Consider the following 12,412-nt stretch of genomic DNA (forward strand, 5'->3'; position numbering starts at 1 on the left):
GCCTCCTTGGTCTGCAGCGACACTGGCAGATGCTAAAACTTCGGCCTGTCCAGAACAGTTAATTAGGTTACAGAGGCTGCCAAAAATCTCAAAGTCATCCTATGAAAATGAAATACTCTGAGATCTGAAACAAAGGTCAGAAGACACAAACGCTAATTTGATTTTGAAGAGAGAAACCACAAAATGGGGGGGGGGGAGAAAGAAAGGGAGGCAGGCAGGTCCTTGACAATCTGGCAACTCTGCACCATAAAACAACATTGAGACGTGGCATGAAGTGGTCCTGGCTCCTTTCTCCAGCAACAAATACTATATATTCATAAAGAATGATACTGTAATAGACACTGTATATTCATAACCTCTTCCAGAGAGCCCAGTCCAAACCTCCTGGGACATCAGGAGAGCTTTCAGACAGTTCCCCTTCCTGCTGGAGAATGTCCCCACCTGGGAGTAATGAGGCTGGAGAAAGGAAGGAGATAAACTGCTAAATGGAAATCAGTTGAATGAATACGTAGGCATGTTCAAGGTCTCTTTATTGGTTTCATCAAATTATTACAAAGTAAGAACTGTTACCTGCCCTCAGGTTCTCAGTACTGAATAGGCAGCCTTAAAAACCTAGAGACCCAATTCTTCAAAATGGTTACCCCGAAAGTGTGTGTTGGTGCTGCGGTGGGGGTTAACAAAAGGCAGCGGTGCTTAGGACTTCACTGCCACCAGCAGGGGCCAGAAGAAGTGCACGCCAGGAGCTGCCTACAGCAGAAGCCCCAGGCCAGAGGCTAAAGCTGGCAGCTGAGACTGTCTTCACCCCGTGCCCACCCGCCCCCTCCACAATCTCCAAGATTTGGAAAAGCTGTTCTTCCTTTCTAAAACACAGTTGTTCCTGCCTTAAAACTCAGCATCAGGGGTTTGGAGACCAAACTCCAGTTAAGGTTCCAGAACACCCTCCTCCCTTACCCCACCTCACAATCCCACTTCCTGCGTGCCCTGGGATTTGCAGTATTTTGAAGGTGCAGTGGAGTGTGGCCCAGAGATGGCAATTTCAGGTTCAGTCCCTTTGCATCCCTTGTCAACCCCTGCACTGTCCACCTCACGCCCCGACCCCTGGTTTACAGCCCCGCAACCGCTCTGGCCGTGTTAGATCCGCTTCAGGTAAAGCCAACTCACGCACTGCACGAACTTGGAAAAGCTGCCCTATGTCAACTCCGATCTCTCGCACCTGGCGCCAATCTGCGGCCACCTGCACTTTGCGGGACGTTGCGCTGGGAGGCGCTCCCCGGAGTCCGACTAGCCTGCGGTGCCCAGGCGCTCACCAGGCCGCGCGGGACTCCCGGCATCCAGCCTCCCTTCCGGGTCCCGGAGCCTCGGCTCTGGCGGAATGGCCCGGGAATGCGCCAGGTCGGGGGCAGGAAGGACCCCCCTGGAGCCTTAGAGACCTCGGGAGGACTCCCCTCCGAGATCAGCTCGAGGAAGGGTTCCGTGACCACGCGGCGAGGAGCACGTGAGCAGCGCTGCTTTGCTATAAGAACCCCCGCTCTGCTGCGCGAGGGGAGCGAGCGGACCGGCAGGATGCTGCCACCTGCGCCAAGAAAAAGAACGACGGTGATACTCCCTCCAGGACACCCCAGACGGTCCCGAGTTTTGGTGGTTAGGACCCTGGGGGTCCGGGCTCCGCTGTGCGTCTAACTTTGAGGCGGAATTCCCAGCACTTAGGCAAAAACGCGCAGACGCCAGCACGCGTGCGTTTTTGAAGATGCTCAGAGCTTGTTTGACCTTTAGTAGAGTTAGAGGAGGAGTAGCAAAAACCCCGAGCTAATTTCTCGTCCTCCACTGAGCAGGCATCTAGGAGCGCCCGGGCTCGCCTTCAGAGAAGCCCGGAGATCCTTAGCAGCCCGAGACCGCGGCGCCCCGGCAGCCGTTTAATTAAGTCGCGGGATATTCCTGCGCCCCGCTGGAGGCGGCTGGCGGTAAACTCCAGACGCCTTTTGTAGATAAAGTTTGGTTCGCTCTACTTGCCGGCTGCATCCCGGCCGCGTTGTCCGCCCCCTCCTCCCGCAACGGGCGCGGGCGGGGAGATGGCCGCGGGCTCGGCGACCGGCGCGGGCGCTTCCCGGCGCAAAGGGGCGCCGCGCGCGTAGCCGCCGCCACGCTGACCTCCAGCTCCCTCCTGCTACTGCGCTAAGCCGGGGCAGCGAGCGAAGGCGAACGCCCGGAGGGGCCGGAGGCGGCGGCGAGAGGGGCCGGAGGGTCCATATGGCCGCTCTCCGCCGGCCGGTGGTGTGCGCCACGGAGCTCTCCCGCGGCCCCTCGGGTTCCGAGCGGCTCTGAGCGGCGCCGCCTGCGGGAATCCACCTAGCCGTTCCGCGGAGCCGCGGGCAGTAACCCGAGAGCAGGCGTCGGCATCTGTTCCTCCCTAAGGGCGATGTGGCCGGCCGGCGCGGGCACCAAGCTGCCCTGTCCCCGGGACTCTGCGCTCCGGCGGGCGGCTTTCTCCGGGAACCTCACCGCCCTGCCTTCTCACCTCGTGCCAGCCGGCCGTAGCGTCCGGGTCTTCATCAGCGCCAACCCCGAAGGTATGTCCCTCGCTTGCTCTTGTCCGTCTGCGCGGCGGGAGCCGAGAAGGTGCCAGGGCACCGGCGGGTGCACCGGCTGTCCCCCGCGCTCCCTGCCTCTCGACCGCACCGAGGCTGCCCTGCGCGCGTGGGAATTTCATTCGAATCACTTTTCTCCTTCCCTGGCTCATTTCTTCTGCCTGCTGACTTTGCCTAGGACGTCCATTTCTCGCCCCCTGCATTATTTCTGCCGGTCGGTCTAAGAAATATCGGAGACATTAACAGGCGCTTCTGGAAGCTTCATCCTGCCACCCCACCCCCATCTCGTTTTTCCTTCCTTCAGCGGTTTCTTCTCCGAGGTTATAAACGCAAATAAATTTTCTCGGCCCCGCGATAGATTCCTGAGCGGGGGCTCCCTCCTTGGCCACTTGTTCAGGCCGAGGCGAAGTGGAAGCCTGGGATTCTCGGAGCCTCGCCTCCGGCCGGTGTACTAGTGGTGCCTTGGGTCTTGAGGGTCAGAGGAGACCCTTGCGAACCCAAGAGCTGTGGAGATCTTGGGGAAATGTGCTGTGCGGTCCCGAAAGCAGGCTGGCGCTCGGCCCGGCGCTGGCTTCAAGGTGGAGCGTTCAGGATGAGCTCATCGCTGTGGTTGGGTCTTGGGCTGGATCGTCCCGGTCTAGAACTTGGCCTTCTCAGTCGTGTTCCTGCTAAGGGCTGGGCACCTGGTAGCTGTTAAATGAAAACTTGTTGATTTAGTACATTCACAAATCACAGCGACTGAGCCCTGCGTAGTTTCTCGCTCCTGCTCATCCTCTGCCTTTCTGTTCTCAGTCCTAAATGTTAACTTTTATTCTCAGTAAGTGAAGAAAAGGTAGAATGCATTTGACTTGGGCCGGACAAAACTGTAACTTGCTCTTTTCTAGAAAAAAATGTTTGACCCTAAAATGAGATTATAGAAGACTTAAATAGACGTTTGTTATCGGAAACTTACTTTTGCTGCACTCTATCAAGCCTTGGGTCTGACAAAGTAAAGAGAGGGGAAAAAAAAGTTATTCAGTCATTGGATAGAATCATCATTTGTGAAAGCCCAAGGCTCTGGTTGCTTGTGAAAAGCATTCAGAGGACCAATAAAAAATGTCTTTCAAAAAAAGTTGTTTCAAAAAACACTAGCAGCAATTTCGGGTGAAGTACGAATTATGAAAAGAGGATTGGGAAAAGAATCATATAGATAACGCACAGCGATGAGTATTCGAAATGCTGTGCACTTTTCAGAGAGGGTGTGAATGGTCGTTTATCAGCTTACAGCTGTGTTTCATGGAACTCAATAATTAAGGTGGCTTTAGGGAAGCTGCAGTACATTGTTTAAAATGCTTGTCATTTGAAATATGTCTTACAGGGTTTTTTACTTAAATCTGGAAAAAGAAAACTGTGGAGCTGTGCAACCTGTTGCAGGACCTAAGAAAATCTGCAACTCAAGTGTTTCGGTGTTGTTTTTAAAAATATGGCTAAAACCATTTTAAAGTTTTCGAGAAATTCTCATTTTCCTGAGCTAAAAAAAAAACCACTCATGAGACAAGTTCAAATGTGCTGATGTAAAACCAACTAAGTAACATTTTTCTTTAAACAAGTTGTTTTTAAAGTACAATGAAAGTCTGTTAATGTCATCAGTAGTTTACCTTTAAATTTGTTAAAAAAGTTCTAAAACATCAGTGATAGTGAATTTTTATCATGTAAGATTAATATCAAATTAATATTCAGCATTAATGCTATTTTTCTTAAGCCTGTACGCATGATTCTGTTAATTCTGAGGTTTCTTGAAATAGAAGCTTTAGCGTGTATTAATCTTAGGACAGCAAATAAGAGGGAGGGGTGGATCTTGCCTACTGGTCACTGAGCTGGGCAACTTGCACACTTATCTTACAAGACCAGAAATGTGAATCTTACCCTGAGAAATTGCAATAGGGGCAGGACTTCAAGTTTTATCTCAAAAGGAGAGCCCAGGGTATATTAAATAGAAAAGATGGAGATGGGTATGTTTTTAGAGCCTGAACATGAGGCTTTGCAATCTCCATAAATGCTCTGTCCGAGACAACACTTTACTGCAAGATCTTTATGGATATGACTCAGGAAGCAAATGGTTGTGTTTTGGTGTGATCCAATATTAGATTGTTGGCCAATACTCAGGAGCCTCTCCACTGTCAAATTAAGACAGAGAATATTATCTCATGCTTTCCTTTACCAGCGGAAATCCAATTTATGCTCTGAATAAAAGCCTCTCTGTGAGCTCATAGCAGTACTTTTAAGAATCCAGCAAGGGTCTCCCTTTGATTGCTTTACAAGGCTTGTATGGCATTTCCCTATCAGTACTTAAAATAATACATGTCTTTAGAACATAGATTGGCTCATTAAGGTTTTGCTCTCAAACACCATCAAAGGATGGTGGACAAGAGGGTGTTCTTCCTATTTTACAGATGAGAAAACAAAGGCACTGGTTTAAACTAGCAGAGTGAAATAAGCTGGAGCCTGCAGGATACTCTTTGGCCCAGCCTAGATTCACGTCCAGTTTCTATAAATATCTACACTTATATGGACAAGAAAATCAGCTGGCTATAGTCAGTAATTCTGGTCTTCCTTTTGAAGCCTGACAGCCCCAAGAAGCTGAATAGCAGGAAGGGACCATGGTTGCCCTGACCCACTGTACCCCTGTGAAAAGGTAGCTTTACAAGCATTTAAGGAAATTTCAAGATTTTTTGAATTCTAATGGACATATTCCTGTTCGGAAGTATATCTACATCTGACTTGTTCTCACCGTATGATAGACACTGGATAAGAACCAGCATGAGGGAGGCTGTAACTGTCCCCAATTCTCCTACGTGGATGGGTTTTGGATCTCATCTAGTCCCACCTCCCACCAATGTAGCTGTCCCATCTGTGACATCTTTATTAATCCTTGGAATTTTTCTAGTCACTTAGTCACTGTCTCTCTGCCAGAATGGCACTTATACCTCCTTGGAACAGTGGTTCTAAAACACATAAAAATTCTCCAGTGTGATTATTCTGGATTGAATTGTCCATGAATATGTGGAGGAGAGGAGCCTTCACAGTTCTCTCCCTATGATTGAAATTTGAGAGGCCTGTTAAATAATACGCCTCTTCTCTGCTTCAAGTCTTACCCGAGGCTCCTTTTCATACAAGGACATTAATCTCATATTGGGGACCCCACTTTCATGATCTGAGCTAAACCTGATTACCTCCCAAAGGCCTCACTTCCAGGTATCACATTGGGGGTCAGGGCTTCACCATATGAACGGGGGGGAGGGCTGGGGACAAACATTCAAGTCATACTGCTTTGCCCCTGATCCCTCAAACTCATGTCCTCTCTGCACGCCAAGTACATTATTCCATCCCAAAGCTACAAACAGTAGCATTAACTCTAAAGCCCAAAGTCTCATCCAAATGATTCGTGGGTGAGACTCCAGATAGGCTTCATCCTGAAACAAAACTCCCCTCTAGCTGTGAGGCTGTTAGATGAGTTATGTGCTTCCAAACATACAATGAGGGGCCAGGTGTAGGATATAGTTTCTCATTCCAGAAGGGAGAAACTAGAGCAATAGGAAAGAAGGGATGAAGGGTTCCATGCAAGTCCAAAACCCAGCAAGGCAAATACCATTAGGTCTTGCGGCTCTAGAATATTCCATTTTGGATTGATGCTTTGCCTTCTGGACCCACTAGAGTGTTTGTCTCTCCTCTTATGTCTTTGCAAGGAAGGAGTCACCCACCAAAGTCCCAGGAGGCCCTGCCCCCAAGGCTTTAGGCAGAGGCCACCTCTCCTATTGAACTCCAAGTGATGCCATCTCTCAGCTTTGAAACCAAGGAAGCAGCCTTGATGCTCTCTGAATCTTTGGGGTCATTCTTCCTCTGTCTTGAAGAATAACACATGTTCACAGGCAGGAGCCCTGTGGTCCAGTCCTGTAGGTCTGACAGCCTTCCTTTCTGTCATCCTGTCCCCACCAGTTCACACTGGCCTTGCTTCTGCCGGGGGAGGGGCCCATGGTTCACACCCATCCTCATTTCTTTACCAAATGGTTGTGTGACCACACCCTTACTGTTCTTTTCAGAGCATACCTCCACATAATTTTTGCAATATGGATAGGCTGAGAGCTTTCAAGATCAAGTTCTGATTCCCTTTTACTTAATAAAATTAGTACCTCAGTTCATCTCTCTTTCTCATTTTACTATAAACAAACCAAGGTTCTCCTGCAAAACTTTCTTAAAAACCCCCCTAGCTAATTATCTGTTTCATTGGTTCTAGTTTCTGTCTTCCACAAAACACAAGAGAAGACTCTACACATGGACATCACCAGATGGTCAACACTGAAATCAGATTGATTATATTCTTTGCAGCCAAAAATGGAGAAGCTCTATACAGTCAACAAAAACAAGACCAGGAGCTGACTGTGGCTCAGATCATGAACCCCTTATTACCAAATTCAGACTGAAATAGAAGAAAGTAGGGAAAACCACTAGACCATTCAGGTATGACCTAAATCAAATCCCTTATGATTGTACAGTGGAAGTGAGAAATAGATTTAAGGGACTAGATCTGATAGATAGAGTGCCTGAGGAACTATGGAATGAGGTTCGTGACATGGTACAGGAGACAGGGATCAAGACCATCCCCATGGAAAGGAAATGCAAAAAAAGCAAAATGGCTGTCTGGGGAGGCCTTACAAATAGCTGTGAAAAGAAGAGAGGCGAAAAGCAAAGGAGAAAAGGAAAGATATAAGCATCTGAATGCAGAGTTCCAAAGAATAGCAAGAAGAGATAAGAAAGCCTTCTTCAATGATCAATGCAAAGAAATAGAGGAAAACAACAGAATGGGAAAGACCAGAGATCTCTTCAAGAAAATTAGAGATACCAAGGGAACATTTCATGCAAAGATGGACTCGATAAAGGACAGAAATGGTATGGACCTAACAGAAGCAGAAGATATTAAGAAGAGGTGGCAAGAACACACAGAAGAACTGTACAAAAAAGATCTTCATGACCAAGATAATCATGATGGTGTGATCACTCAACCTAGAGCCAGACATCCTGGAATATGAAGTCAAGTGAGCCTTAGAAAGCATCACTACGAACAAAGCTAGTGGAGGTGATGGAATTCCAGTTGAGCTATTTCAAATCCTGAATGATGATACTGTGAAAGTGCTGTGCTCAATATGCCAATAAATTTGGAAAATTCAGCAGTGGCCACAGGACTGGAAGAGGTCAGTTTTCATTCCAATTCCAAAGAAAGGCAATGCCATTGAAGGCTCAAACTACAGCACAATTGCACTCATCTCACATGCTAGTAAAGTAATACTCAAAATTCTCCAAGCAGGCTTTAGCAATACATGAACTGTGAACTTCCAGATGTTCAAGCTGGTTTTAGAAAAGGCAGAGGAACCAGAGATCAAATTGCCAACATCCGCTGGATCATGGAAAAAGCAAGAGAGTTCCAGAGAAGCATCTATTTCGCTTTATTGACTATGCCAAAGCCTTTGACTGTGGGGATTACAATAAACTGTGGAATATTCTGAAAGAGATAGGAATACCAGATCACCTGACCTGCCTCTTGAGAAATCTGTATGCAGGTCAGGAAGCAACAGTTAGAACTGGACATGGAACAACAGACTGGTTCCAAATAGGAAAAGGAGTACGTCAAGGCTGTATATTGTCACCCTGTGTATTTAACTTCTATGCAGAGTACATCATGAGAAATGCTGGACTGGAAGAAACACAAGCTGGAATCAAGATTGCCGGGAGAAATATCAATAACCTCAGATATGCAGATGACACAACCCTTATGGCAGAAAGCAAAGAAGAACTAAAAAGCCTCTTGATGAAAGTGAAAGAGGACAGTGAAAAAGCTGGCTTAAAGCTCAACATTCAGAAAATGAAGATCATGACATCTGGTCCCATCACTTCATGGGAAATAGGAAAACAGTGAAAACAGTGGCTGACTTTATTTTTTTGGGCTCCTAAATCACTGCAGATGGAGATTGCAGCCATGAAATTAAAAGACGCTTATTCCTTGGAAGGAATGTTATGACCAACCTAGATAGCATATTGAAAAGCAGAGACATTACTTTGCCGACTAAGGTCCGTCTAATCAAGGCTCTGGTTTTTCCTGTGGTCATGTATGGATGTGAGAGTTGGACTGTGAAGAAGGCAGAGCGCCGAAGAATTGATGCTTTTGAACTGTGGTGTTGGAGAAGACTCTTGAGAGTCCCTTGGACTGCAAGGAGATCCAACCAGTCCATTCTGAAGGAGATCAGCCCTGGGATTTCTTTGGAAGGAATGATGCTAAAGCTGAAGCTCCAGTACTTTGGCCACCTCATGCGAAGAGTTGACTCATTGGAAAAGACTCTGATGCTGGGAGGGATTGGGGACAGGAGGAGAAGGGGACGACCAAGGATGAGACGGCTGGATGGCATCACCTACTCAATGGACGTGAGTCTGAGTGAACTCCAGGAGTTGGTAATGGACAGGGAGGCCTGGCATGCTGCGGTTCATGGGGTCGCAAATAGTCTGACACGACTGAGCGACTGAACTGAACTGAACTGAACTTTCTGTCTTCCATAAAACACTAGAATGCTGTTCAGCCAAGTTCTTTGCTACTTTGTAACAATCACTTTTCCTCCATTGCCCAAAACATGTTCCTATTTCTGTCTCTTCCCAAGAAGGCCTTTGAAGGGCTTTGTCATCCATAGTTTGGTGATGATTATTTATGTGTTCTTTGAATAGCTGTCACTCCAACTCTCCTTTTTCTGAGCTCTCACCAGAGTCCCCTTTATCAGCCCATAATGGCATTCTTGGCTTTTTCTGGTGCACACCTCACAACTCTTCTAGCCTCTACCCTATTCCACAGTTGCTTCTCTTTCTTAGCTATTTTGTTACAGCAGCACATCACTTGTTGATGCCAGCACTCTCTTAATTTCCTAGGGTTGCCATAACAAATTATGGCAGACTGTGCTTTAAATAACACAAGTCTACAGTCTTAGGATTCTGAAGTCTGGAGCCTGAAATCAAGCTGTTAGCAGAGCTATGCTCCCACGGGAAAGCTCTGGGGAAGAGCCTTTCTCTGCCTCTTTCTGCTTTCATGCCAATCCTTGGCGTCCCTTGGCTTGTGGCTCTCTCTCTCCATGTGTGCCTCATCCTCATATGGTAGAAAGAGAACTTTTATGTCTCCTAACGCTAAGAATCCCATCTTATGACCTCATGTAATTATCTCTCAAAGGCTTCACCCCAAAATATCATTATATTGGGGGTTAGGACTTCAACATGTGAACTTTGGGGGACACAGCCCTTTAGTCAATAATACATAAAATGTAAAGCTGAAGAAAAACCAAAAAATTGTCTTTGTTACTAATAAAAGCTGAAGCAGGCCAATACTCCTTATCTGTGATCCTTTGAGCCAGATGTGATTTTACGGTTCCACGTTTTTTTTATTTAGGGCAAAAATGGTATATATGTTGTTGTTACTAATATCCTATAACCAGATATGAATGTGTTTATAAGAAAACATGACTAAGTGCTGTACCGTAGAACTTTCTGCAGTGTTGAGGGTCTTTATCTGTATTATCGTATGTGAGAGCGCTAGTTACATATGGCTATTGAGCTTTTGAAACTTGGCTAGTATGACTAAGAATCTGAATTTTTAATGTCGTTTCATAGTAACTGACTTAAAATTTGACTAGACTTGTGTGACTATTGGCTACTATATTGGACGCAAAGCTTTAAGAGGGGTAATAAGGACTATAAGTGGCTTCATATTCGTTAAGGTTGGGTTTTGCCACCAGGAGTCAGGTCACTTCAGGTTTTGCTGCCAAATGAATTAAGGAAAATTTTGTTTTCGATTCTTGGGGGATTTTGTCATTTCAAATAAGGGTTGTATATCTTATTGGGAAATATAGCTTTTAACTTCAGGAAAGTGGGTTTCCCAGTACTGAGCCTCTGAACTGTTCAGACTAAGTAAGTCACTATAGTGATGGACAAAGACCAGACTCTCCCCTCCCCCACCATGAACAGAGCTGACCCCTTAAAATGTATGACATGGAGGAGCTGAGAATGACAGGTTTACTTACAAGAGAGAAAGAGGGGGCTGGGTTATTTGTGCCCAAATTTTCCTTCCAAATGCAGCCATCAGATAAAGGCACTTCTCCCCTGAGGGATAAATGCCAGCCCTATTCAGGGCTACTAGTGGATCCCTCTGTGTGTCAAGAGACATCTGGAGTGGAGGCAAAGCTATCTCTAGTGCTTTTTTTTTGTTCATCCCCCCACTCCCACACACACACAGAGATGTGCACTGGTCGTCTTTGAAGGTTGTACACAATGTTAATGATAAGATCCTGAGCCCACTCCCACTTGGGTTTTTTACTTGACTTGTCTTTGCATCTTTCCTGACTCTCTTCTCCAGTTCTTTTTAAAAAGTAATTTTATTTATTTATTTTTGGCTGTGCTGGGTCTTCGTTGCTGCCCGGCCTTTTCTCTAGCTGGGGTGAGTAGGGACTCCTCTCTAGCTGTGACGTGCGGGCCCCTCATGGCGGTGGCGTCTTTTTTTGCAGAGCATGGGCTCCAGGGTGTTTGGGCTTCAGCACTTGCAACACCTGGGCTCATTCATGGTGCATTTCAGTAGTTCTGGTGCCAGGGCTTAGTTGCTCCAGGGCATGCGGACTCTTCCAGGACCAGGAATCGAACCCATGTCTCTGTATCGGCAGGTGGGTTCTTCGCCGCAGAGCCCTCTTCCCCATTCCTTTGGAATTTTATGTAGGAAACTTTATTCTCCAGTTGGCAGAAGTCACAATAACAAGAGATCTATTCCCTACAGTTGCTGCAGCCAGTGGCCATTGACCTTAGCTTGTGCTCTCAGACAAGAAGCAGAAAGATATGCTTCAAGAAGGCCACAAGAAACTTATGAATATTCTTTACCATGGTTCTTTCCTTTCCTACAATGCTAATTTCCAAGCTCCCTGATTTTTTTTCATTGTTTTATGAGTTATTGGAAAAAATACAGTTAGGCGCAGCAAGAAGTGTATATATATATATATATATACACACACATACATGCTTTTGATAGGCTGAAACATCTTTCAAAATTAAGTCTTAAATGAGAATATTGCTAACTGCTGTTTCACAATAAATGTACTCAGGATGTTTATAATAAATGAGTTCTAAAATTTTAATAGTTGAATCTTCCAGTCCTTCAGCAAACATTTTTCAGGCAGGAGAGACTACAGGTGGCTTAGTTGTAAAGAATCCACCTGCCAAGTAGGAGATGGGGGTTCAATCCCTGGGCTGGGAAGATCCTTAGGAGGTGGAAATGGCAATCCACTCCAGTATTCTTGCCTTGGAATTCCCATGGAGTAGGAGCCTTGCGGGCTACAGTCCATGGGGTCACAAAAGTTGGACATGACTTAGGTCTAAGCAGCAATAACAGACTTGAGAGCCGGACTAGCTGGGATTTACTCTTCCTCAATCCACCATTTAATGAAGTGATTTATTAAGCACGTTGTTTCACCTCTTTGTTCTCAGTTTCATAATCTCTGAAAGAGAACTCTGCCTAAGAGGGTTATTGAGTAGTTGAAATACGCTAATAGATGTAAAGCACTTAGAACAGTGCTGGACACTTGTTAAGCATTATTTGCTATTATTCTCTTTAAGTTTCTGCCGTGATCCAGACGCCGTGTGGGTATGGAGGTGCCAGGAGGAACAAGGCATCTCCTGCCCTTAAGGAATGCCATCTGCCAAGGCATCAGAACTCAGCAGTAAAAATGAAGACCATTCCAGATATGTTCAGGAACTAGATGTTTCCCCAAAAACACAGT

The 12,412-nt window shown here is 46.3% G+C and overlaps 1 protein-coding gene across 1 annotated transcript in view; it reads left to right on the forward strand.

The window, feature by feature from the left end:
• LOC108636265 (NACHT and WD repeat domain-containing protein 2-like) overlaps window positions 205-12,412 on the forward strand; it is a 123,368-nt gene continuing 111,160 nt past the window's right edge. The window contains exon 1 of the mRNA XM_018049917.1: window positions 205-2,567. Within this exon, the coding sequence (XP_017905406.1) occupies window positions 2,417-2,567 (151 nt within the window). The 5' untranslated portion in view covers window positions 205-2,416. The remainder of the gene's footprint in view (window positions 2,568-12,412) is intronic.

The sequence above is a fragment of the Capra hircus genome, chromosome 6 (genome assembly GCF_001704415.2).
Source record: "Capra hircus breed San Clemente chromosome 6, ASM170441v1, whole genome shotgun sequence".
NCBI classification, from domain to species: domain Eukaryota; kingdom Metazoa; phylum Chordata; class Mammalia; order Artiodactyla; family Bovidae; genus Capra; species Capra hircus.